The sequence below is a fragment of the Eublepharis macularius genome, chromosome 4 (assembly GCF_028583425.1).
Source record: "Eublepharis macularius isolate TG4126 chromosome 4, MPM_Emac_v1.0, whole genome shotgun sequence".
NCBI classification, from domain to species: domain Eukaryota; kingdom Metazoa; phylum Chordata; class Lepidosauria; order Squamata; family Eublepharidae; genus Eublepharis; species Eublepharis macularius.
This window is the reverse complement of record NC_072793.1, coordinates 27648916-27676908: the sequence shown is the minus strand read 5'-3', so window position 1 is coordinate 27676908 and position 27993 is coordinate 27648916. Positions and strand designations below refer to the sequence as shown.

The 27993-nt window shown below is 43.6% G+C and overlaps 1 protein-coding gene across 1 annotated transcript; it reads left to right on the top strand.

The window, feature by feature from the left end:
• Positions 1-1348: 1348 nt before the first annotated feature.
• On the top strand, positions 1349-20831 carry P4HB (prolyl 4-hydroxylase subunit beta). The gene is made up of 11 exons (XM_054975326.1): positions 1349-1586; positions 2958-3164; positions 6904-7037; positions 7253-7390; positions 11832-11936; positions 12157-12282; positions 12955-13155; positions 14918-15038; positions 15874-16055; positions 16671-16757; positions 19840-20831. The coding sequence occupies exons 1-11, from the start codon at positions 1427-1429 to the stop codon at positions 19921-19923; spliced, it is 1545 nt and encodes a 514-aa protein (XP_054831301.1). The 5' UTR covers positions 1349-1426; the 3' UTR covers positions 19924-20831.
• The last annotated feature ends 7162 nt before the right edge of the window (positions 20832-27993 follow it).

Sequence of the window (27993 nt, the reverse complement as noted above, 5' to 3'; positions counted from 1 at the left end):
CAGCCAGTCAGCCTGTCGTAGATGATGTTGCACTGCCTCTGAAGGTAGTAGTTTACAGCTGGGGTGCTATGTTTGTGCCTGTATATAGAAGCTCAGATCCCCTCTGTGGCATGTAGACCCTTTCACCAAGGGTCTACCAAGGTATACTAAAGCTAGGAGAACAGTAAAATTAAACAGGAGTTCAATAGAACCTTAAAAACTAACAAAACTTATTCCACATAAGCTATTGAGAGACAAATCTCAATCACATGCACAGTGCACAGTCCAAAGCAGCTAGGAAAATGGTGTTATATGTCAAATATTTCTGTTAATTATGGGTGCTTATCTTACATACATTTGAATTTTACAAAGAAATGTCACAAGTCTGTATTTCTTACATGAAATAAATAATAAAATAAATTTCACTGTATTACCTCACTGTTTTTATCCCTCTCTGAGCCCATTATGTATATATCTGGCACATCATGCATGTTTAGTATTTTGCCCTCTTCTGCCACACTTAAGTCCACGGAAATCAGGATAGCAGTGTTAACTTGTCAGTCATCAAGTTGCCACAACATTCTTTTAACTTGCCTTAGAGATCTTTCTGCATAACAAAAAGTCCTATATTAAAATCCTAAGTCAAAGATTTAGATGGGTTAAATGGTAAGCTAACCTTGTTTTGTTTCACTGCAATATGTGGAGAGGCCCTGCACCGTAAAATGCATTAAAAAGGATTGTATTCATAGCAACCTACACATCCAACAAGAGTTTACTTCTCAACCTCCCCCCCCTTCCCCGCATCCTTCTGCACACCGTGCTCAACAGTCCCCCATGTACAAAAACCCTTCCTCTTTCCCTACAGACCCGGAAGTGCTTGCTGCTTATTCCTTTGCTTTTCCGGGGCACTCATTAACGGCGGCCCAGTCAGAATGAAACACGAACGAGATCACCCAGTCGCACTCAAGTACGCATGCGTAGCAACCGCGCTAGGACGGGCGTGTCTCACAAATGCCACGTTCCAAAGGAGAGCGGCGAAACGGCGGAGGGAGGGCCGAATAGACGTTCGTTAAAGCTTAACCAATCAGAAGCAGTTGAGCTGAGTTCGGACTTTGGAGATGTTACCCAATCCGAGGCGGCTGGGAGACGGGAGTAGCCAATCGAAGACCGTCAAAGGTGAGCGACTCCGCAGGCTCCGCAGGAAATGGCAGGGAAGATGACGTAACCTTTCCCGTTGACCAATCAAAGATTTAGGGCGGTCTCAGGCTCGGCGCCAGATCAATAAGAAGAGAAGGACGAGGCGGCCGGGCGTAACCAATAAGCGGAAGCCGCAGAGGGAGAGGGCGGGTTTATAAGCCGGGGGCGGGCACGCGGGGTTCTCTTTCGCGGTGCCTTTTCGTTGTCCCGTCCCTTCGCCTGCGGTCCTGCCGTCGTTGCCTGCGCCGCCATGAAGACCGCCCTGCTCTGGTCTCCGCTCTTCTGCCTGCTGCTGCTGGGTCGCGTCTCCGCCGACGAGGAGATCGAGGACGAGGAGGGCGTGCTGGTGCTGAAGGGGGCCAACTTCGACCGGGCTCTGGAGCGCTTCCCGCACCTGCTGGTGGAGTTCTGTGAGTGGCTGCCGGGCAGGGCTGAGGAGGGGGAGCTGAGGAGGGGGAGCCGTGCTTGGAGCGGGGAGGCTTCTCAGTGCGCGAGGAAGGCCGCGGCACTGCCCGGGGGGGCGTCTTTCGAAGTTCCGGAGGTTCTTCCCTTTCAGACGGTGCATCGTTCACGTGGGTGGGCCCCTCGCGTTAGCTCTTGCCTATGGAGGCTATCCACATGCAGCAGTCTCTGCATTGGGTCCAATGGGGGCCTGTTTTGGGCTTTGTGGGGCCTTAAATGCATGGGATAGCTCCGTGGTAATAATTTTGGAAGCTGCTTTTGTGCTCAAAACGTTCTGCATGGATGTATTCTACCTTTTAATTCCTGTGGTGGTGGGTGGACGGGAGGTTGGGTGTATTCAGGAATAGCAGCCTGCTGGAGGTATAGCTATGAGTCAGGTAAATTAGTCTGTGTAATAGACGAAGAAGCATTTCAGGTGTAGCACGCCGTACCTGCTTGTGTTGTAAGAAGGCAGATGCTTTCTTTACTGAAAAAGGTGTGCCAGGGAACAGCTGTATAAACGGAGGTCTTCCTTCCTAGAGTTCTGCTAGGAGCAATATAAGATGCCACACAAGCCGTGAGAACTGTATTAACAGAAAGTTTTTATTCACTCCAGGATATTGTGCTAGAGGAAATATGTTCAGGGTATGGTAAACTTTGAGTCTGATTAGAGGGTAGGTGGTGCAACAACTGTGCTGAAACAAAGCAGGTACCGTCAGGTCAGCAACTGCAAGGAAAATCTTCTTGGAACCTTATGGAAACCACCTTGAGGTAGAAGAAAGGTGGGATATGAATGCAATACATAAATATAAGTAATGACATAAATGTTTTTGAAGTGTATTTAGAATAGCATTGACTGGCGGTCACTAGGGAAGTGTTTATTTTCCTAGTTTAAAAAAAATCTGCACGCTTCTACACTGAGGTGCTGTCAGTTTTCCTGTAGGTAATGTCTATTGAATTCTGAGTTTACCACATTGCTCCAGATTATTTAATGCCAAAAGGGCACAAATTCGAACAGACCAGCATTTCTTCGTAAGTCCTGTAGACAGTCCTGGTTTTGGCACTACTAGCCCTGTTAACTGTTTATTGGTGAGGTGCATTTTACTCAACCAAGTGCTAATGAAAGGACTAAGTCTGAGAGATCTTAACATACTTAATGATGTGTGTGGGTGGGTATAGAACTGTAGAGCAGGAAAAGGTGGTACTTTCTTGACTGTAAAGGTTCTAGTTTTCACTCTGCTTGAATATTCCACATTGGAGTATTTCATCATACTGCTGCATTCCTGTGGATCAAAACTATGGAAGATGGTACAGTGACTGGTTGGACGCTTGTTTTTCAGATGCACCTTGGTGTGGTCATTGTAAAGCTCTAGCACCAGAGTATGTGAAGGCAGCAGCAAAACTAAAATCTGAGGGTTCGGAAATCAGATTGGCAAAGGTGGATGCAACAGAAGAGTCAGATCTTGCCCAGCAGTTCGGGGTTCGAGGTTACCCTACAATCAAATTTTTCAAGAATGGAGATAAATCATCCCCCAAAGAGTATACAGGTGAGTAACGGCTAGTGGAAGCCTGAAGCCTGTGAATAGATGCCATAGATATTCTCTGTTGAAGCCCACAGGGTGGATTATTATGGTTTATGTCTTCAGGAGCAAGATGACATTTCCATGGTGTTGGCATGACTAAAATATTGGTTTGTACTTCTCTCTTTGCACTCTATGTGGTTTCTGCTTAATTCCTTATTCCTATTAATTTTTTTGTACAGAATGCCTCATATGGTGCCCTTTTCAAGTCCTGGTGTTCATTTCTTTCCATGGTGAACCTCAAGCTTCTTGCATATATAGTTGTCCAGTACTTTGTTCCTGATCTCTTCTTGTTTCCCTCAGTGCTTCTTTGTTTCTTTCTGGCTCTTTCTCTGCTATTGTGCCTATTCTTAGTATAGATTATGTCCCTTTAGCCACCAGGCCAATGGACTGCTTTTTGGCACGTCTCTGAATCTGCTTGGTTGTTGGCTTGCCAGAGCATAGACCTATCTACAGGCTGTAGGCAAAATATGACTACATCTGCTTGAGACTGCCTCTCCTCTCACAATGCAGATTGTAGTATGGCATCGAAAGCAGGCCGCTTTGTTCCTCAGGAAGAAGCTGAGAAAAATGGCCACTAAGAAGTTCAGCTCAAGGTCATCTGTAGTGATTGCACTCTGGTGCAGAGAATACTAGTCACCAGCATTGGTTTGCATGTTGCAACTGCTTCCTTGATCTACATGTAATGGCTTGCTGATGTACTGATGTCTGCTACTTGTGTGGAGTTGCAGCGCTCTCAGCAGCTTCAGCAAACTAATGGAAGGGGCTCTTGACATAGGTCTGTGTAAATATTATCACTTTATATATTGTACTTTGCAGGCAAGGAGATGATTGGCTAAAGTCCCCTACCTTTTAGAAAAGAGGATCAGTTGTGCATCTCTTGATATGGACAACAATGTATGCATCAGATTCAGACACTGTCCTCACTGAAGAGGAAAAGGAAAATCTTTGTTGTAGGAACATGAGATCAATAACGTTCTTGTTTTAATCCTCTTCCCCACAATCTTGTAGGCAAACTGTCCCTTGTCTTGCTATATGTATTATGTCTGGTGTTGATGTGGCTTGATACAGCTAAACCCCCTCCTTCCTCCCCAGTTACCGTATCACCCTTGTACTATAATGCAGCCTGAGCTTCTGTAACAATTCAGTTCTGCAGGACTAGTGGGGCTTGCTCCCAAGTAATTGGGGATAAGGGCTGCAGCCTTAATTATTTTTTAATTAGCCTAAACAATTCAGTTTTTGGTTTCTAAATAGCATATTGACATTAGATCAAGATGGGTAGTCATGTCAGTCTGTAGCCGGACAAATGGGCAGGAGTCCAATATCTGATACCAAAGAAGTGAGCTGTAGCCCATGAAAGCTCATACCCTACCACAAATTTTTGTTAATCATATAGGTGCTATTGGACTCTTGCACCTATTGCCATTAAAATTGGAATAGTAATAATGGTCAGCTGGATCTTTGTGCCATTGAACTTAGCTTAAACAATACCCTGCTCATACCCTGAATTTAGTGCCGAAAGTGGGAACGACCAGATTTGTATCATGGTATCGTGATTGAGTGAGGCTTGTAATGCAGCCTTCTATCAGTTGTATAAATATAAAAAAGGTTTGGAAAATGAGTTCACAACATATGTGTTCTGTATTTGCCCTATAGTGGCAGTCTTTAGAATTCAATTAGAGCTGTGGGGTAACTGCATTTACTCTTTAAGCATACTGTCTCTTGGAGGCAGAGTTTTATAAAACATGCTCTCATCCATGGCATGTGAAAAGTTTTTAACGCCATGAGAGATGTAACAGCTTTGGAGGAGCAAATGTATTGCATGGCATGTATTATGTTGAGACTAAATGGAGAAATTGTGGGGAGCCATCAACTGCATAAACAGTTCTACTTTTAAGGCATGAATAGGCTTCTGGTTTACGTGCTCATAATTTTTACTTTGGCTTATGATGTATAGTGAAATCCTAAATTATTACACTCTTAAGTACATTTTCAGTGTACTTAAAAGCGTATAACTGTGCTTAGGATTACAAATGCAATGTGGCCTTGAGGAAAAATTCTTGCTGCTTTTAGCATGTGGAATGCTTCAGGTGGGCGTGGATATAGGAAGCACAAGTGTGTAATCATGGAAAACCCGGTCACTGCTGCCTTAAGCTTTGGTAGTTGAAGTGAAAGGTCAAGCTATTTCTACCACATTTTTCTGAAGTGAAGCTAAATTTTAAATGATGCTTAGAGGTAGAGAAAACTCTGCTTCTTCCAGTCTGTTGTCTGAAGCAACTTCGTGTTTATGTTGCCATCCCTGAATTAAGGTACACCAAGACCCGAGGGCCTTTCAAAATGGCTAAGTGAATGTGAGTGGTGCTGTATTCAGTTGCTGAAACGTCAAAACGTGAATCTGGAAGGGTTACCAAGGGTCATCTAGTCCAGCCCCCTGCACAATGCAGGGGGCTGGGCCCTTATGTAGAGTTTTGCTTCCCAATATTTTTTCCATGGAAGAACCGTTAAATTAATTTTCAGAGAACAGTTAATTTTTTTTTTTATTGGGCAAATTTCTGGCTTCTGAAAAAGTATCATATTGCTGATGGAACATACCCAGTGGCCATTCTGAATTTTTGTTCTCATGCTGATGTCCTAGTAGTAGAACTATGGAAGCCAAAGAGCTCTCACACTCTAAAGAGCTCATAATACTGGATCATGAGCAAGAACTTATTGCTACCTGTATGGTGAATATTTATCTCTATGTGATTAGAGTTCTTGTACTTGGCAATGAATCCATTGCCTGTCATTCTGGTGCGTGCTAAAAGTTTTAAAAAATGTGTCTGTGTAAAAATAGTTGCCTCTTTGGGCATGATCCTTCCCCGCTTCGGAGACCAAGTTACCTTGACTGAGCAGAGAAGGAAGGCGAAATGTCAATATGCCAGATTTAACTCCATTCTCCCATGCTCTGCTGTGACATGTGATGAAAATGGTGCAGATACTATGTCTGCATGGTGAATGAATATGTCCTCTCTGATGGAACATACAGTTTGAGCCCTCATAAACAGGCCTCAGCCTAGTTACTGATTAAGCATTTCTTATACTGATTAGACAAATAAATGGATTTAGAGGACTTGCTTATTTTTCCAGAGCTGTTGGATAAGTCAGGAGAGCTTTTGAGTGAATTAGAAATGTAGGTTTAATGTTGAAGCGCTTTCCTTCTTTTAAACCCAAGTGCCGGAGCCGGAGAACCTGAATAAAGCTTGTTTCTCTTTTCCCTCACCAAGACATTTGGTGTCAAAATATCTTGTCAGGCAGAAATGATGCATGTGACGGAAGTCTAAACATGGAGTGATTCCGCACACGTTGCAACGGTAATGCACTTCCAATCCTCTTTATAGATCGTTTGGAACGGATTTTTTTGTGTGCGGAACAAAAAATCCAACTCAAACGATTGATAAAGTGCATTATCCAACGTGTGCGGAATCAGCCCATGGTTGAGTCTGACAGACACCATTGTCTCGGGGGGGAGGGGCGGGGGGATGGGCTTAGGACAGGGAAGTACCTTCGTGCTCAACAGTGCCTTCTGGTGGTGCCTAAAACATGGTGGTTTGTAAAGTGTGAGCACCAGCAGCACACTTGCTCCCCTGTCAGCTCTCACAGTCCGTGAACTTTTCATGAAAGTACAAAAAGGCCATAATAAGGTATTTTCCTTCTTCCTCTCATGTAGCTGGCAGGGAAGCAGAAGACATTGTGAACTGGTTGAAGAAACGCACGGGCCCTGCTGCCACCTCCCTTACAGATGTAGCTGCTGCTGAGGGTCTTGTGGAGGGCAGTGAAGTCGCCGTGATTGGGTTCTTCAAGGTATGAGTTGGTTTCCCTTCGGGCTCTGTGTATTGATTAGGCGCTTGAGTGGGACCTGTCTGTTTTGGTCACCGCCTGCTGCAGCTAGAATCTGTTGTACTCCTCTTTATTCTATCTTGGCTTTTTGTTTCCCAGTCTTTGGGGATGCAGCATGCGTCCAGTTAAGGCATAGTGTATCACATGGCTTTAAAAAAAAAATCTTTTCTCTCCATTAGGATGCGGAGTCCGATGCTGCTAAACAGTTCTTGTTGGCAGCAGAGTCCGTTGATGACATTCCCTTTGGGATCACTTCCAGCAGTGAGGTCTTTGCTAAATACCAGCTCAGCAAAGATGGAGTTGCCCTTTTTAAGAAGGTGAGTGACTGAAAAATTCATGGTGTGTATTGAGCCTCTTTGGCAGCTGTCTGCAAAACGTTGCTGTTTACCCCAATGTGTTTTTCTCCCTGCTTTGTTTCAAAGTTGGCACCTGAGTATCACTATAAAAACTTGATGATTTTGTTGAACAGAGGAAGAAGTTAAGGTGTTTAGACTTATTCTGGGGTCAGCGGACATCAAGATGAGTTATCTTGGGCACAAGCTGGTCCTGGAAGCCTCTCTCCTGTGTTCTGTGAACATACAGATTTCTGCCTGCTCCATTCCAATAAGCCTTAGACAATGGTTGTTGTGGGTTTTCCGGGCTGTATTGCCGTGGTCGTGACACTGAGAGATCTCTGTCTTTTGGTGCTACACCTCTGAAGATGCCAGCCACAGCTGCTGGCGAAACGTCAGGAACTACAATGCCAAGACCACGGCAATACAGCCCGGAAAACCCACAACAACCATCGTTCTCCGGCCGTGAAAGCCTTCGACAATACAAGCCTTAGACAGATTGAAGGTCTTGCCTGGTAAATGTTTCTAAATGATTACTGAGCCCTTTAGAGAGGCCATTGGCTTTACTTTGGGATTTTCTTACAGAACTGACAGAGGATTTATGATGATCTCTTGCTGGGCTGTCTGCCATTCTGCTCTTCTTTGGCATTATGACCACTTAATAAGATTTACCTTTTCCTCCCAAGCTTAGTGGTTGAAAACCAAATGCTCGAGGGCTTGTGAAAGCAGGAGTGGAAGAAGCTGCCTGGAAACCTAGTCAGCAAGTTGTTATAGTTAACTGGCCTGTTCGAGTGGCAGAACCAGAAAGGAGGAGGTAGTGTAGATCAACTTTGTAGGCCCAACAACGCTTGTATGCAAAATAAGGCAAAAAAATTCCTTTGGGCTCTGAAGACTGTTAACTGGCTTCTTGCGAAGAACACAAAGTCAAGCTCAAGAATTTGGCCAACATTCATTTTGATGTTTGTATTACTAAAGGGACCAGTTGTTGGATTTTCTCAAAGGGATAATTACTGAAGCAGAAAATCCCCCCCTCCCCCGAGACTGTCTAGAAATGTACAGAATTAAGTTTGAAACTAGTGTTTGTTGTGCTCCTAGCTACTTCTACTATTATATTATGGATTGAAGGTAATCTGTGGGCAGAGGATTTTGAAAGTTGGAAAGGGAGCAGGTAAAGTATATTTGGAGGAGTTTATCCCTGCTCTTACCTTAGAACAATAGAGAAGTGCTTGATCTTTAGTTGAAGCAGTGATCCTTTTAGAGGCCATGTGTACAGCCAAGTTTGTGGATTTGCATTTTAAAAAACCAAAAGGTGGGTTGGACAGTTGGCTCAGCAAATCAATAAACATGTATGCCATCGCTCTCGGAGATCGGCTCTAGATAGCTATCTCATCAAATAAAACTAATACAATACAGTCATAAAAATGAAGCGTAAAATTGCTTTCAGCAGCCTAAAAGAGTAATCAAGAAACATGCTATCGAAAGAGCTTTAAAAGGTGGCACAGTTAAACGCCTGGGTTAAAAAATGTTTTGGTCCAGCCCCAAAGGAAAGCAAAGTAGGCACCCTTAAGGCGCATAAGGGAAGAGAGCCTTCCAAAGCTGAAGTGTCACCAGTGGAAAAAGCCCTGTCTGCTTGCCACTTTTATCTCATCTCTGAAGACAGAGGCACAATGGACAGGGCTTGTAAAGATTTTATCGTTACTAGTCACGCTTAGTTGCTGTTGGATACTTCAGTTTATAACTTGTATGCTAAAAGCCTGAGAACTCTTCCGTCTAGTAGTTCTTGTGAGGACTTTCTCTTGGAAGTCCCAGAGGTGTCCTGGGAAGTATCTCTTTTTAGTCTTTTTTTCTGTTTAAAAGTTTCTCACCTTGGGCTGAGTTAACAATCGACTTAGAACTAACCAAATGGACATCTGCTTGAGGTGCTTGCATTTTCCCTGGATTTTTTTTTCTCTGCATCTGCATGACAAGAGCTGCAAAGTTTTCCAGTCCTTGAGTTTTTGACTTTCTGGTGGTGACATGCTTGGGCTATTACAAAGGCACTCCGAATAGGCTAAACATGGTCAGACGGAAGAAGGTTGTTGGATGTCCTTCACTGTGCTTACATTCTGTTGCTTAGATTCCATATCAGTGCCACAATAGTCTTATAAATATCACTTGGCCAGTCTCAAAGTGAACAAACATGGTAATTAAAGGCTATTTTTTTAAAAAAAATGGTGGAATGTACACTTTTCATAACTGTGTTCAGGGCAGTTTTTAACTTTGGCTGTGTAAAGAAAATGCACCTTTCTTCCATGACTGAGGAAATGGGGAAAAAATCGCATCCTGTAATTTTATAATCTGTTCTGGCTTATTGGAGTTCTTGAGTTGTTAACAAGCTGCCAGGCAGAGTAAAGACTAACATTGTCCTTAGCTGCCCCAAACAGAATTTTCTTGGAAGGGAGGAATCCTGTTGCAATACCCATATACGAGATTTCTAAAGGGGTTTTTTTCTGAATCCATTCTATTCCTGGATACTGCTGCTTTACTTTTGTTTTGGTTGGGATTAAAATATTAAGGATCCAGTAAGTGCTACATGTGTTTTCTGCTTCACCCAAGTTTAACATGTTGGCATAGAATGTAGCGCTAGTCTAAGGTGATGGTATTGAAATAAGAGGACTTTGCTAGGTCCCTAGTTAAGGGGTGGGTGGGGTTTTATGGCTACGTGATAGTGGGACTGAAAATGTGCATAGTTGTGATGCCAACATAATAGACCCTGCGGCCTCTTAAAGCCAGTTTGCAGAAAGTATATAGGGCCAACTTTTAATATCTTTTGCAGGCCAATGTAAATATTTCTTAAACACCTACAGGAAGCATGTAAATCAAAAATACGTTCTGCAGGAAGAGACAGAATATTTGAGCATCTGAGGGGAAAGCATTCAGTCCTAGATAACACCTGCACAAGACCTAGAGAGGTTCTTGAAAACTTATCCTGAATTATTTTAAAATTTTGAATTGTCTGCATGTTATATTCTTACAGCCACATATCCAGTAATCTGTTCTTCCTTTCCATTTAAGCGTTCTAGTAAATAATTCCTCAAAGATGGGGTGAATTTACAGTCTGTGATACTGCTCAAGCATTCGTAGTCTTTCACCTGCACTTCATGGTACACCCATAGATCGTATTAGAGATGTGGGGATTGTATCTAAAAGCAGTGGCTTGTGTCAGGCCGCCTGTTGACTTTAGGCAAAAGATTGAAACTAGAAACTTCCTTTTAACAATGCGTACTTAGTCATTACAGTGCCCCAGTATGACACACTTTTTCCCTTGTTCACTGTATGAATAGTTTCTGATTGTTTAGAGGTAAATTCAACATTTGACTAGCTGGGAAGGCTGTCCTGTGTACAAGGTGCTGCTAAAGAGCAGGATCAGAGGGTCCCTTGCTTTTGTCACATGGTGATTAACCTTGATGCTCCTGTTTCCTCTCCCACCCTGGGTGCCAGGAAAGGTTCTGATAGCCTCGGCAGAAATAGTGTTGCTATGCCGGAAACTTATTCTGGCGTTGGTGTTACGGCATGCCCTCGAGCATCTGTTCTTGTGTCACTAACAATAGCTCTGTAGGGGGTATGTTGCCCTCTGAGTAAACTGTTTTTTGAGTGGTTTCATGGTGTGTATTGCTATCTTGGATAGAGGTTCTTTTTTTAATGGTTTTGTTGATCAGTGTATGCTTCCAGCATGACCTGTGTGATTAATTATCCACTCGGGTGCTGCTGCCCAGCATCCGTGACTTCCAGACTTGCAGCCACTTCCCATTAGCTTGCTAAGCTATTCCAGAATGTAGAGAACGTGTGTGTAGTCTTAGAGTTTCTGCCAAGCTGCCTTCTAGTTGCTGCTCTGTTTACTCCCATGGAACCTTGGATCTCATTTGCTTGTAAGATGAGAGCTTTCCTCTAGAATTTGCCCTGGATTTTAATGGTAGAATTCTGTGCCTTGCTGCAATGTCAGCTTAAAAAGGGGGCACCCTTGGGTGTGTAAGAATTGAGATCATTATAACCCTGTTCTCAGAACTGTGTGTGTTTTTCCTATAAACCTTTTAAAATTCTGCATGAAGAACTGAATTGTGTATAGCTCATGCAAACTGGGCCACTTCACTTAACTTCCTCCCACTTTGTGTCTTCCCACAATTTCATAGAGCAGTGCCAAGAACGATGCAGACTGCTAAACCACTGAGATTTCAGCAGATGTTGCTCCCACGCATCTTTCTAGCACTAAGGACTAGAAACCTGAATAAATTCATGTTCTCAGCAGGCTGTGCGCAGGACTGTAGCATATGCTGTTCCTTTGCTTAGAAATAACCATATTAAGTAGGCAAGAGATTGAACTGTACATCTGTGGAACTGATTAACTTTATCACACGTTAAACGGTCCTTTTGTGTGTCCCCCTCACAGTTTGATGAAGGCCGTAACAATTTTGATGGAGAAATAACAAAAGAGAATCTGCTGAACTTCATCAAATCAAACCAGCTGCCTTTGGTCATTGAATTCACTGAACAGGTACGGCAGTTGCTCCATAGACAAAACCATGCATGATTACGGTGAAATTGGGTTGGTGAAGCAGCCTTGTGCCTTGGGTATCTGCTGGGAATCCCAGAACACTAGGGGTCAACTTGCACCAAAGATAATGAACTGGCAAAGGGAGAAGAGGTGTGCATAAAAGTAGAGCCTTGGTTTCCTTGTTATGCTCTTGTTCCTAATAGTTGTGAATTCCTTCCAGACTGCACCAAAAATTTTTGGAGGCGAGATCAAGACCCACATCCTCTTGTTCCTGCCCAAGAGTGTTACAGACTACCAGGGGAAATTGGACAACTTCAAGACAGCAGCTGAAAGCTTCAAAGGAAAGGTGAGAAGCAACAGTTAAGTTCTGCCTTGCTCCTAGATAGTGAACACTGCCTCTGAGCAGCCTTTGTTCTGAAGTCCCATCACTCCATCTGTTTGCACATTATCAGGGACAGCATGGGTTGGAATCATATACTACAATTTCTGGCTTCTAAAGCATAAATTAGATGTTTCTCAATTAGCACAGGTTACCTTAGCATGCACCTAATATTAGTTGAGACCTACCATCTTAAGAACGTGGCACATTAAGTCAGGGCTTTTTTTTCTGGGAAAAGAGGTGGTGGAACTCAGTGGGTTGCCAGCACGGGGGCAACTCGTGGCGGGAGGTGGTGCCCTGGTACCACATGCACAAAGTGCGCGCACGTTCCCAGGACCACGCAATGACGTCACTTTGGGTCAGCTGGAACAAGAGGGGGGGGTTTAAAGTTTAAATCACCCTAGGTGAAAATGGTCACAGGGCCGGTGGCCCCGCCCCCTGATCTCAAGACAGAGGGGAGTTTAGATCGCCCTCTGTGCTGCTCCAGTGGTATGGAGGGCGATCTAAACCAGTATGGCCAGTATGAAACCCAAGGGAAGAGGGGGAGAAGGCACAATGTGTGAAGGCAATTTTCAACAGTGTTCTGCTGTTCAACATGCGTTGCTTTAACTTGCCTGCCTTTGACTTTCCTCCCCAAAGATCCTGTTCATCTTCATAGACAGTGACCATAGTGACAACCAGAGGATCTTGGAGTTCTTTGGCCTTAAGAAAGAAGAATGCCCTGCCATACGGCTCATTACCCTGGAGGAGGAAATGACCAAGTACAAGCCAGAATCGGATGAGCTGACGCCAGAGAACATCAGGGACTTCTGCAACAAGTTCTTGGAGGGCAAAGTGAAGGTAATGGTGTTGAACATGACTTTGGGGGCAGCTCTCATGCAAGGTGATTTCCAGCAACCAGCCTGGCATGAAACTTGAGAGCTGTCACATGGCTTTGAAGCTTTTCAGGCTGGCTTTGCAGCACGCCCGACAGCACAGCATTTTAGAGCTTCATGCTGAGAAACCCAAAGGGCAAAGCCAGTGGGGCACAGAGCCAGTTTGTAAATAGCTCTAATGTGCTGATAAAGTAAGCTCCAGTACATCTGGGAGCTACTTGTAGAGCTGTCGGTGTAGGGCCAAAAACTGCTTTCGTCTTACTGGCACAGTGGAGGAGACGGAACCCCCCCTTCGCACGAGTGCTTAGGGACCTTCCATCTTAATCTAGCGATGAAAGCTGTTGTGCAGAGCCAGCGCTTGCATCTGTTCAGCCCTGCTGCTGACTCTTGTAGGGATGTTTCTTAAGTCTACCGTGCTGTCCTGTTATTCCAGCGCCGCTGCGCCCCCCCCCCCTTCCATAGACGTGACACAGCTGTAATTTTAATGGTTTGGATGGTGTGGACTTCCTTAAGTCCACACGGAAGAAATCAGGAGACCATGCAGAATTTTTAACACCTCCTTTTTGAATGGAGAAACGGACCAAAACATATGGAAGAAAAACAAAACACACTGCTGTTTTAAATGTTGCTGTATAAGGCCTGAGATAAAAGATTTAACAGCAGTGTGGTTCCAGTGAGGATAAACAAGTAAATACAACAGCAAGGCAGCTAACAAATTAAGATTTTACCTGAATAAAGTCACATCTTAAACCATTCAAACCAGAGCTAAAATAACATGCAAACACATTGGGCGGAAAGGAGGGATCACCGAGGGTATGCGAATGAAACAAGTCTTCACTGACTGCCTGATAAATACAACAGAAGGGGATGGCTGAGTCTTCTTGGGCAGAAAGTTTTGGAGTTTGGGTGCCACAACAGAAGAGGTTCTTTCCCAAGTTACCACCCACCTAATCTCAGAAGGTGAGGCCCCCAGAGCAGAGCCTTTGAAGATGACAAAAGAGGACATGTAGATTCATAAGTGAGTAGGCAGTCGTTCAGGTATGCTGGTCCCAAGCTGTATAGGGCCTTAAATGTCAACACTGACACCTTGAATTGTGCCCAGAAACAAACTGGGAGCCAGTATTGACGAGTCAAGACTGGAGTGATACAGTCCCTACGTACCTACTCCAGTCAACATCCTGGCTGCAGCATTCTGCACCGTTTGATGCTTCTGAACCCTTTTCCAGGGTAGTACCTTAAGTGTAGTTAGCGTATGAAACACTGTTACTTGGCAAGATTCTTTTCTGGTAGGCTTCAAGACAAAATGAGTACTGTGCAGGCTCCTTCCATAGAGCATAGTTCTGATGGTGATATAAAACTGAAAACCTTGGAAGTCTCCCCACCCCTTGTTACAGTCAAGGAACTGATCAGGCACTTGGAGTCATCTTCACTCCCTGTACATCTTACGCTTTTCTTCAGTGGGTGGTGTTAAGCTGGACCAGGCGCTTTTACATACATCAGACCTACTATTGTTGCTCTAAACCTTTGTACAGCCGTTTGAACCCGTCCTGGTTATTGGGTGGGGCGGGAGTTGACCTTGAAAGAGGAAATCTATATTGGTCTCCCTTTTTATAGCCTGCAGCTTGTCAGTTGCTCTGGGCTGTCTTGGGACAGTGGGGGGGGGCGTTTCCTGTTGGCATATTTCACGCTGTTGCTTTCATGTTGCTGCTTGTGGTTGTATGTTTCAGCCCCACCTGATGAGCCAAGACGTTTCCGATGACTGGGACAAACAACCTGTCAAAGTTCTGGTAGGAAAGAACTTTGAGGAAGTGGCTTTTGATGAGACCAAGAATGTCTTTGTTGAATTCTGTAAGTACTTTGATAGCCAAGGGGTTGGTGTGCATGTATATACATAATATATGGCGATGTGCCGTCATACATACTTCTGGACCAATCATCTACCTGAATAATATCTGGATGTTATTTTTGGTAAAATGGAATATTGGTATTGGAGTGCTGTATTATTTTCAGGAATATCCAGGGCTGGCACGATAAGGATTCCAGGCCTGTCTTTGTCCCTTTCAAAGGTTTCCTGGGCAGTGGGAGGGAGGGAGGGAGAGAAGGCATCGCTCTGAGCTCAGGGAAGGCAGCTCCAACCTGTGTGAATCTCTTCTGACCAGAGGAAGGTGGCTTCCAGCCAGCTCCTCCTCCCTCCCTCCTTCTGCCCTTTGTTGGGATGGGGCTCTTTTCTTGGGCCATTTTTTACTCCCAGCCCACATCCCTGCAAGTAGAATGGCTGGGGGCACCTTGTTCAGGGCCTTGTAGTATTGGATCTTGTAGTCCAACTTGCTTGTCTTTTGTGGTCAGGCAGCACTACTTCTCTGGCAATTCTGTTGTCATTTTTTTTTTGACAGCTACTCCACCCCCACAGTAAATAATAGAACCTGAATGACTCGAATTCTGGAAAAAACTCAGATCCCAAAATGATATTGGGGGGGACCTGAATTCCATCAAACATCAGTATTTAAGCCCATCTCTGAATCTGAAAAATACAATCTTTTCCAGGTGCCCATCCCTAATACACACTTGCATATACTCAAGCTGGTTGGTAGGAGAGCGCATCATATCTCAAATGTTTCTCATCTGACAGTAGATGGAACTTGGGTCCCATCTTCCGCTGAATTCATACATCTCTGTTTTGCAGATGCTCCCTGGTGCGGCCACTGCAAACAGCTGGCACCCATATGGGATAAACTGGGAGAGACTTATAAGGACCATGAGAATATTGTAATAGCCAAGATGGACTCTACAGCAAATGAAGTTGAGACAGTCAAGGTCCACAGCTTCCCTACCCTCAAGTTTTTCCCTGCGGGTCCTGAAAGAACGGTAAGCTGGCTGTAGGCTTGATATTAATAATAATAATAACATTCAGTTTATATACTGACCTTCAGGACAACTTAATGCCCACTCAGAGCAGTTTACAAAGTATGTTATTATTATGCCCACAACAAAACACCCTGTGAGGTGGGTGGGGCTGAGAGAGCTCTGGAAGAGTTGTGACTGACCCAAGGTCACCCAGCTGACTTCCAAGTGGAGGAGTGGGGAATCAAACCCGGTTCTCCAGATTAGAGTCTGGCGCTCTGAACCACTACACCAAACTGGCTCTCATTGGGATATCCTGCAAGGGAAAATGAAACCCTGAGTGATGCCTCTGAATGGCTTTTTCAGGGATGTGAGTTGGGCCGAGTTGCAGCAGGAGGCCTAGGGTGTTTTGCCAGTCCAGCTGATGGGAAGATTGCTCAGTAGGGGACAGTGCTCTTTTGCGGGCTATTCTCTCCTTGCAGTGATCACGGGAGTGGCTGGCTACTCTTCTTCGGCTCCTATGGGTGAAGGTGAAATTTCCAATCCCTTTTGCTTGGCTGTTCAGAAAGCGAATTCTTCTACCTCCCAACCCCAGCTGTCTTTTTGAGTGGTAAACATCTCCTCCTTTGCGTTGTATAGGTCATAGATTACAATGGTGAGAGGACCCTTGAAGGTTTCAAGAAGTTCCTAGAAAGTGGTGGAAAAGATGGTGGTGTAGATGAAGAGGTGAGTATCCAAGGCCGAGCTATGATTGATTGGGGGCTCGTTTTGTACATGGGTTCTGGGGCAGCTTTCAGATGTGAGGGGGAGGGAGAATTCTATCCTGCTGAGCGACGGCAGAGAATGTTGTGTGGTTCTGGTTCCATAGCAACTTGTAAATAAAGCACAGCTGGTAGTCTCCAAAGTGAGCTGGGGTGATGGTGGTGGGGTGTTCCTGGATGCCTTCAATTCCATGTGGACTAACCAGGCCTTCTGACTGGTCTGCAGCACCCCATCACCCTTGGATAGTGACTAACACTCCGGAAACATGATTATTTGCATTCCCCTCAGCCTTGACCCAACTGTCTGTAGTTCTCCAGGGATGAACTTTCACTGGCTGGCTCACCCTCTGGGGCCCATCACCAGGTGCGCATGTCCTTTTCCCCTGACTCAGTGGCTGCTGCTTCCAGCATGTGTGACAGTGTCGCTGTTCTGTTGCTATTGGCCTCTGTTCCTAGTACAACTGTTCTGCCGCTGGCCCTCTGCAGTTACTTTCAGGTTGTGCTCAAGATAATTCCTTGAAAGGAGTGACAGCTGAGCACGGAAGAGTAATGTGGTTAGACCTGTGATTTCCTGTTGGCAATGGGCACCATGCGTAGCTGGTGACCCACCCCTGGCACATGTATATTTTCCTGTAGCCTTGGTGCTGGGTTGCATTTAACAACTTGACGTTGCTAGATAATGTATCTCATTGGAGTGGAGATACTCGATTGTTTATCTTAGCAATAATGGCTGCCAGCTGATGGATGCTACGACCCCGTTGCCCAAGTGATCTGAACTCTCTGCCTATATTAGCGACTCTGCCCCCATTTGATTTCTTGACCCATATTTTGAGCCTGATCCGTTCTGGTCATTAAATAAACTGTTTTGAACTTCCTGGGCTTTGGTAGTTAGTTGTACTGTTCTTGCTTAACGAGTCTTTTAGGCGCTTCTACAGTTAAGTGATGGAACACCTGATTTGCATATCGTGTTCTGGGTTCAGTTCTGACATCTTTAGTTACAGGATCTTAGGTAGCTGGCGCTGGGAAAGACTAGTTTCTGCCTGAAACGCAGGAGAGTCACTGCCGCAGTGGACATTACTAACCTATGTGTAACTACATTTTTGCAAGTTTTGATTAAAGGCGTAACGCCTAAGCAGAATACTTTGCAGTAAAATGGGAGTGGAGGGTATGGGGATTGAAGACTTGTAGGGACTGTCCTAGGAAATTGTTGGCTCGGTATTTCATAGAAGTGACTTGAACTAGCAGAGGATTTGGTAATGGGGCCGTGCCTTGCTTTTTGCTAGACTCAAGTGCCTGCTGTCAGTTTTGGAGACTGAGTGCTGACTAGTATCATTTCACTGCTAAACTAATGGAAATGCCCGGGTTTCTTACCAATGGCTGTATGCCTTCCTGTGAGAAATAATTTTGCAGAAATGTGCTGGCCTGTCAGCAGTGTCTCTAGCTCGATATAATTATGCTTATCAAAATATGCACGTGCTGAGAATGGGTTCATGCTGTCCTATCAGCTCAAGGTCTGTTCTGTCATTGCTTCAAGGGAAGCTATTGAAACCGATGGGAGGATGCGTTTCTCTTAGGATGCTGGTAGTTAAGTAATTTACTTGGTACTTTCAGAGCTAACTGAGAAGGCTTGAACAGTGGGCAGGAGAGCATTAGCTGAGGCCCTACTAATTAGCGCTGTGAGAATCTGCTTCGGCTGCCTTACTTTAAGGTTAACGCTGCTGAAGAAAACAGCTTGGCTAGCTTTTGAGTACAGATTTGCTGTGGAAACAGCTGGTTAGATCTGCAGTCTGCAGTATGAAATACAGTCTTTAATCTCAAATCATGCTAAGCATCTCCACCTACTTCTGCTTGCATTTATCACCTTGCGACTGGATTAGTGCAATTCTTAGTAGGCAGGGTTTCCCTTGGTATTAATACAAGTGCAGCTGCTTGCAGAATCAAGTAACATAGCCTGTCCGATGAACTATGCCCATTCTGTTTTGTAGAAGCGACTCTAACTACTAGTTAAATGTTGGAGGAAAAGAACAGAACAATATAGGGATCTATAGGAGAGAGACATGGGACCCAAATACAGAAACAGAAAGGCCTCGTTTGAATCAGTAGTGGTGGGGTCTGGCAGGGCAGACCCAAGAGAATGATCGCTTGAAATGCAAGCCTTGAGAGGGCCAAGGATCCCCACCTTGCCAAGATGCCAGGTTGAAGCCAGGAAACGTAAACGTTAACATACATTCTGTAGGTTGAGATTCATGAACTAAAACCATAAGATACCGATTTTACTGCCCTCTTGCAAGTGATGGTGCAGTGCCTTTGCAAATTGGGTGGCAAGACAAAGCCAATTTAGATGCCTCAAGAAATCAAGCCATGCTTCTGGGTACTTTGCTCAGGAAAACAAAATCTATTCACTCTAGGCCTTTTTCTTGTCTTGCATAATTGGTGGATAAAGGTCCCCCTCTTGATAACTTCCTTTAAGATTGCTGCTCCTGATTGTGTTAACATTTAGGGAGCCTTATGCCTGTCGAAATGTCTTGAAAGCCCACTTGTTTACAGAATCAACCTGACTAGAATGCCAGCATTGTGTATATAACACATTAAAACACACCTATTGTGTTGGGCCCGCAAATTCGTGTGTATGTGCTAGAGTTGCCCCTGCCATCTTAATTCAAGTGCTTGTAATCCTGAAGGATAAATAGGAAGCTGGCTGACCTAGTGGTCGCCCCCTTTTCCTTAAGATCTTCTGTTATGTGGAAATGCTTGTGTGCTGTGTGATTTTGGCGTTTCCTTTCCTCTTTGTTTTGAGTGGCTTCTGGGAAAGCATGGGATCTTTTTTCCTGGCCTCTGTGTGTGGGGTGGGAGGGTTCAATCTGCCAGAGGAACAATCCTGTAAGCTCAGAGGCAAATTCATGGCTTAATCTTCTGATAAGAGTAGGGGTGGCAGCTGCTACTTAAGCAGGATCGTAGCTCTAAGTGGAAGGAAACAGCCTGCTTTGCTCTAACACTGAGATGACAGAAGCTACTGGTGAGCGACCATTTTGTTTTTTGCTCCACAGGATCTGGAAGATTTAGAAGATATTGAGGAGCCAGACGTGGAAGGGGAGGAAGAAGAAGCTACAGCTAAAAAAGACGAACTGTAAAGAGAAATCCAATCTGCATATCCCCAGACACTACACTGTGGCTGCCTACTTATGCAGTCAAACAAGTCCAGAAACCAACTTGAACCAGAAAGCAGATGCTGGCTGGACAGTTCAGGGAATGGTCTAAAGTAACCCGTCATCCTAACCTGTCAACTGATTTTTCTAGTTTACTTTTTTGCTTTTGAAGAGGGATCTGACTTGATAGCCAGCCCTGCTGGGTCTATATAATTTTTTAAAAACCACACTGTGATGTACATTTTCTTTTTTCCCCGAAGTGTTCTGTGATCTGGGTGGAAGCAGATTGAAATATCCCATTGCCTAACTCATTTTGGCACCTCACCAGTAATGCCTCCTTAAAGCTTAGCCACACTTTGTCTAAATGTCATAAGCTGCTGTCTGCCCAGCAGGGTCTTGGTTATGGTCTCAACTGTCCTTATTTGAGCTGCTTCAGTTCAGAGGAATCCGCTAGGCTGACCGCAGTCTGGCCAGTTGAAGGCAGTGAACGGGGCAGGTGGTCCTCTTAACTCGTTGTATGGTCTCTCTTCCCCGTATGCTGAATAATCTTTTCCAAAGATCAGGAGACTTAACAACTGAGGATAGAGGACCTGGCTGTTCTATTTCCTGAAGCAAAATCTAACTCGAGTTGCCCCATATCAATCACAAGACTTGCTCTCCAAGCATTGCTTTGTGAATGGGTTTCCCAGGTGTTTACTCGTGAAGAAACTTGCCAGAATGCAACAGAAAGGACACTCGATTACTGGGATTTTGGGAAGGGATCTTGACAGCCAAGGAGTGCTATGGAGTGAGGGATGGGGGATGCGTGTTGGCAGAATTGGAATTTAGTTGAGCATCTATGATGCTAAAATGAATGGAACTCGTTGGCCAAAATAAATTTGATTTTAATACTAGTCTTCTCGGTGGCTGTGTTTATTTGAATCCTGATTGGTTTAAGGAGGACATCCAGGACCAGACGTGGAATGCTAAAAAATTGCAAGGGGCTTGAAATTTTTCTTCTGTTTGGAACTCAAAGCTTACCCTCAACTGTGGCTTGTTCTCCAGAATATCAGATTTTATGGATTGTGAGCACAGACTGAACTTCTGTTTGTATAAATATGCATACTTGAATGAAATAGCACAGTTTTTGCTAAGCTGCTTTATTGTGGGCCCAGTGTTAGAGGGGAATGGTCTTTGAACCAGCTGCATGGTACTAAAAATGGTATGTATAAAGGGAAGGTCAGTAGCAGGGTGAGGGACTGTGAGAATGGGATGCTAACAAAAGCTCTCCTTTCAGAATACAAAAAGTGCTTGCAGGCTTAATGTACATTTAAACATCTCTGCAATTAAAGATATATAATCTAAACTGTTCTGTTGAAGACACTCTGCCCAAAGTACTGTGCTACCTTACGTACATATTCAGCTAACGTGTAGTTAGGTATCAGTTTAACTTTTCCTTTGCTTTGTAAGTATGTGCCACTGAGATCCCAACAATTCATAAGAACAGTAAATCTGTTTTGTGATCATTGTTTTTTTTTAATTAAACAACGAAGGGGGTACAGAGAGAAAAGGGGGACAAGCTAAGCAAATGAAAAACTGTGTTACAAGGACTATTAAAATACCAGATACCAAAGTCATAACCTTTATAGATATTAAAATAGCAATTAAATATTTTTCCAAAAGAACAATACATGCAAAATTCAAACCTGTTTCTACTCATTTTAGTAGTAATAAAGAGAAGGAAAAAAACAATACTATCACTGCTTATTACTTAATATAACTGATAATCATAACCTTTAAGAGAGCTTTAAGATAAAGTGCTATTAAAAAATCTTTCTATTCCATATTTCATTACTTTATACTTTACATACCTGTAACAATGCTGACCTTTTGCCCATATTTCAATATTATAAAGTCTGTTATCTTTATATAACTAATTATCTTACAATCAGATTGTCAAGTATATCTCAATACAATCATTTTCAAATCTGCAGGGCTAAAACATCTTATAAATTTTATCCATTGTAAGATTGTTTTGTGATTATTTATTTGAGAAGTTTCCCACTTAACATTGAACTTTAGGACAGGTAATTACTAAAGAAAAGAAATAAGTGTACCCCTATCTCTTGCAATATAGATATCCAAACAGCAGTTTCTGAGATGTCAGGCAAAGTTTCATGAATACAGATGGGCACGAACCAGAAAAAAAACACTGGTTCATGGTTCATCACGTTTCATGAACCACAAACTTTTATGAACCTGCCCCAGTTCACAAACCGGTTAGTTTTGGTTCGTGAAAACATCACTTCCGGGTCAGCAGAAGGTTAATTGGGTCAGCATAATGTTTGCAAAAAGCCGAACCCCTGTTGTCTAGGAAACTGGTTGATTGGCACCTGGCTGCAGTGACAAACCAAAAAACAAACTGTCCTAAAGTTAAGTTCATGCTGGTTCAATCAGAAATGGGCTCTGACGAACCGCTGGTTCGCAAACCATGAACCGGCTAGGTTTGTGACGAGCTTTGGTTCGTATTTCGGTTCATGCCCATCTTTATTCATGAGTAAGCGGGGCCCATAAATGGTGGATTGGCTACCGAGAGATATTCTCTGTAGCTGATGGGGTGATGTCAGAGGAAGTACTTGATCTTCAAGGGAGAAGATAATATGTAAAGTATGTCGAGCCTAAGCTATTTAGGGCTTTATAGGTCACGACTGATGCTTTGAATTGTGCTTGTGATAGGGTAACTCTGGAGCACTGGTGTAATATGCTTCTCCTAACGGCAATTCCCCGTGTAAGTTGAGCTGCATTCTGCATCAGCTAAACTCTGCAACCTGTAAAAAATCATGTGAGCCAAGTAAACTTACATGATTTCTTATTTTGCGTAGTTCTTCTGTGAAGTCATCATGGGGAGGGGAAGGAGGGGAAAGCCACTGATCCCTGACCGTGACTGCTTGAAATCTTACTCAGCAATCTCTCTGGCTTCTGAGATTTCACCAGGCATCCCCTATGCACCTTCAAGTATATCCTTACTAGTATATACACTAGGTAGGAACTTGCACTTAAAAATAAATGCCCTGAGCTGCTCAGGAAACTAGTCTATTGTGAGTTAACTGTGCTTTGATGGAATCATGTCATGCTTTCAGCCCTGTCTGAAGGCACCCCACAATGGCAAAATTGGCTGATCTGAATTGGATTGCAATTCCAGATAAAGGAAAAAAGTGGTTTGTTCTGAAAAATAGTCTTTAGTTACTCCTGGCAGCTGATGGTTCTAGTGCATAAAATATCATAGTATGAGCACAGTTCATTTACTTATACTATCCTGGGAGCTATAGCATTATTACCATTCTGCAGATGGGTTGCTCGAGGTGCTCGTGGAGTCATGGGAGAACTGGGTATAATTCTAGTCTCTGGCCAAAACAAGGGACCCTAGTTTTTACTAGCCAAGTACATTGGAAATGACTCCACCTAAATTAGGGAGAAGATACCGTTTTATATAGAAGTGACTGCTTTATATTATGGCGTCACTCTCTGCAATAAGCATGAATCTATTGGAATGGAGATATTTAAAAATGTTGCATGCTTGATAACTGGACAGAATTCTTAGCTGCTTTTTATTGGTTTCCTGGGTTAGCTATAGATCCAGAGGAGTTAGCCGTGTTAGTCTGTAGTTGCAAAATAGTAGAGTCCAGTAGCACCTTTAAGACTAACCAACTTTATTGGTTGGTTGGTTCTGACGAAGAGAGCCGTAGTTCTCGAAAGTATATGCCACAATAAGCTTGGTTAGTCTTAAAGGTGCTATTGGGTTAGCTATAAATACCTGTTTCTTTCTTCAGCCCTCTGTTCTGTAAAATAAATCAAAATTAGTTGATTTCCTTTAGTACATAGGGAAGGAACCAGGAAGATAAATGGATGAGAGTGACAATGTCAAAACATAGGTAAAATTGCCAAGTATTGCTTCTTTTAAGATTTTATTTCTGCTCCAGATCTTTTTTGCTGTGTGCATGTTGGCTGTAACAACTGATACTGGCGGAAGGGGCAGAGCCTCTACATAGACTTGGAACAATCGAAAGCAAGCAGATCCTAAAGGTCAACGAAGCTTTAAATGTCTAATTCAAAGAAATGGTATTCAGAGAGGTATGTACTGAACATCTTTTACCTGTCAGTTCCATGTGATCCTGCCAAATGTTAAGCTTGCTGGCCGTTCAAGATGAAAATATTTTTGTAAGCGATTCTGCTATTTGTCACATGATGGGAATGAAAGTCTTTTCCCTGACAGAGGCAGCACTAGCGGCAAAGAAAAACAAGCTGTCATGTTTAGACGGTTGGTGGGGGGAGAGCTTGCTGTGTTCAATTTGGGGTTGACCAGATTGAGACACTTGAAGCCGGCATGCAGTTAAAGTTTTGGTATCTCCACAAAAAGCCCTTTGTGTATTCACACTTATCAAATAGACTACTGCCAATATCCTTCTACTAAAGTTGTGTCAGTTGATAGTGGTGGTATTGAGAGGACTTAGCTTTCTGCAAAAAAAAGTAATTGGAGGACTGTGGAGGGGTAAATGGCACAAAGGAACAATGGAACTGTGCCAGGGCAAAAGCGTACTTTATTTTCTGAATATTGACCATACTGGTTCTTCCTGTACAGCCAGTTTCTCCAAATTCTGACAGTATGATCATATGCAACCAATCCATTTAGCAAAATGACCTGTGAATTAATCCCTTCCAGATTAGACCAGCTGACCCAGGTGAGGGGATGAACCCCAGTTTTCTTGCTGGAATTCAACCCATGAGATTACTGATCGCTTGGAAAGTTTAGATCTATAACAGGCGATTCCATTCCTGGCAACGGCTGCTCTATATTCTCTTCCTGACCATCGCTGGCAGAGCATGGGGGACCAGAACTAGGGCAGGCATGGTGCCTCAAATACCCTACCTTGGAATGGCCAGGAAGTGTATCTAAATAGAACATAAACATACAAGGAGTCCTGTTGGATTAAGTTGGTAGTCCATATAGCCCAACATCCTGTCTCAGTGGCCCAGCCAGTTACTACAGAGAGCCAGTAGGGGGGCTGTAATGATTTTTGTGTTAACCTGTATTGCAGTTCTTCCATAAGTTACCGTAAACTTTTACCTCAGGAGGGCACTATTCACAACCAACATGTCTCTGTTTTTCTCTACATGCACAGAGCTTCAGGTGTTCTATACTTTACCCAGACTTTTACCTTGAGAATACCTTCCCTCTGGGGTTTGCATCCCACTGCTAACATCGCCTGTGGTGTTTTGCCCTGTTTGTGTGACCTTTATATTGCTGCTTCTCCAAAGATTTTCTTTGCCTCCAAAGGCTTTTGCCTTAAATCTTTTCAGTTTAACTGGTAGAAGAAAACTTTATAGATAGTACTATGGCAGAATGGTCAGTGTGTGGGGGCATGACTGTGAGGTAAAAATGGGATCCTATATACCAGATGAATTGGACGTTTTGCTTAACCAGAAATATAATTTATAATTTATAAATATATGTGATAGTTGCAGAGTATTGATAGACATATCGGTCTCTGAATAGGCTCATAAACAGAGTTCTTAATGAATCAGCCCTGTGCAAAGCATAGAAGCACGTCTGTGGCTAGCACAGTGACATCACTTCCAGAAGTGATGTCATGCTTGACTGGAAGCTCACACACACACACAAAAGAACAAACATTAGTGAATACCCCCCCTTTCCTGCTGGTTGTCAGAAAGACCTGGCAAACCTATTCACAAGCTTGGTGGTTTCAAAAATGATATATTCTTAAAAGGAATATTCACAGGCCCAGTCACAAAGACAGATTTTTCTATACAGTTCTTCACTCACAAAATTATTTTCTCATCCATGCAGGTTCTCTCAGGCTCCACACAGATTGCCTGGCTTAGACAAAAATACTTTCTCTTAGCTCTCTAACTGAAATGGCAGTTTACTCCGCCTCCTGGGGTACAGCTACCATCCATTCAAAGCATGCTTCTCTCACCCGTCCAGCCCTGTTCCTTACATTAAAGGCCTGCACTTCTAATCACAGTAAACATATATTCAAAACTCCCATTACAGCACAGAAATAAATCACAAAACTTATTTACATGCAAAAAGTTACAGGGGCAAAGAGGCCAAGGCATTCTTCCCCTGATGTTGCCTCCTGGCACTGGTATTCAGTGGTTTGATTAGCTGTGATACAATTATGGGTTGGATTCGGCAAATGATTTCTGCTGATGGAAGGTGGGTGTTGGTTTTTGCAGGACCCCCCTTCTGTCGAAGACTTCCCACTTCCTCCTCAGGCTTTCCCTGGAGGAGCTATCACCCAGTAGCATCATTTTGTGCAGCAGGAAGAGTGGGAAGTGAGGAAAATTGTTACACTGGGGAAAAAATCCTGTCAGTGGAAACGTTCTGCAGGATCCAAGCCCTTGTTTTCATTTTGCGTTTTCCTTTGTGAATTTCTGCTTGAGTCTCTGGCTCATTAGGGTGGGATTTATTTCAACAGAACTTCCGTTTTTATCCTTGGTTTTTGTATCCAAATTAACTCCTTTGCATTTACCTGAAATAAACATTTTTGCATTTTTCCTTTAAGCTCATCACACCTCCAGAGACCCCTCAATCCAGTAACAATAAAAAAAAAAATGGAAGGTATGTCACTTCCATTCTTGGGTGGTTAGTTTACTGCCCTTTCCTTGAATCGGAGGATCACATGGACTGGACCATATCCAAGGTCCTAACAAAGTAAACAAGTGCTGAGAGCATCTGGATTGATTAAAAACAATGTCTCCGCTGATGGCAACAGCACCCTTTTCCTCCTCCCTGGCCTGGGGCTCCCCCGCTTCCTTCCCCCCCTCTTGATCTGTGAGTGGGAACTGTTCCCTCGGGTCCCTGTAGTAGGATGCCCCAGTTGCCCTCATTATGCAATGAGACCCATAAGCAGATAGTCTCTGTTTGGTGATGCCAACAGCTGTCTTGTCCACTCTGAGACCGAGTGCCAGTCTGTGGCCTTGTAATGTGCTGTCTCTGATGTAAGTTTGTACTACCTGTGTACTTGGTGATGTCAAAGGTTAAAAGGACACTTTTATTCCCCGATGCAGAACAAATAAGCAGAGGGTGCCTTCGTCTGGCAAACTCCAGAAAAACACAAAAACATGGGTAGTTGGTCTCATTTCAGTTTTGTGCTGTTCTGTTGTTTACTGTCCAGGGACTGCTGAGGTGCCGAAGGAAAGCGTGTGACTGACATGTCTCTTTTTACAGAAGCAGCTGCTTTGCCTGTTTCAGGAGGAGGGAGAGACCAAAACACTGGTCATCAAGTCAGTCTGCTGGGGATGCTTTTTGGAGGGCGCCCATCTTTGGGAAAGGAGTGGGGGGGGGCACTGGTGGGATTTTCCTGAGCTGATTACCCATGGAAGCAACACAGTGTGCAGAATTGGGATGGAGGTGTCTACCTTCTTGAGGGGGAGGGAATGAAATTGAGAACGAGCAGTGATAAGGCAGGAGTAGTGACTGGTGATACAGAGGAAGGAAGAAAAAGTGAAAGTTTGATTTCTTTTTAAGAGTGATGCCTCAAATTATTTCCATTCCCACATTATCTTTTAACCTCCGGGCCATACTTTACACCACCAAAATTAAAAATAACTTACATTTTTTACTCTAACTACAGCAGCTGAGGAATTAGGTCTTTATACTCCATTTTCTTTGTTGTGAGACTAAAATATTCCTGCATGTTTGAAAAATTAGTAGCTAAAAGCCCTCACCATTTAGTTCTTGAAGAGGAGGACTTCTTTGCTTTGCATGACTTGGAGCTATAAATTTGGTACTCTTTATTCCCCATTACCCAGGGTGGTATGGATGGGAAGTTATTTTAAAAGTAAAAGAAATAGAAACTCTTCTAAAAAGGAAACTTTCACAGAAAATAAAGTATATACATCCAGAAAGTATTATTACACTGTCCAAAGACAACAGCAAGAATTATAGTGAGAGTTGGGGTATATTCGATGTGTACACAAAGTACAGAAACTGATATTGGGTGTTAAAATCAAAATCCTGTACCTCCACTTTTTTCTTAACTGTTCTGATTC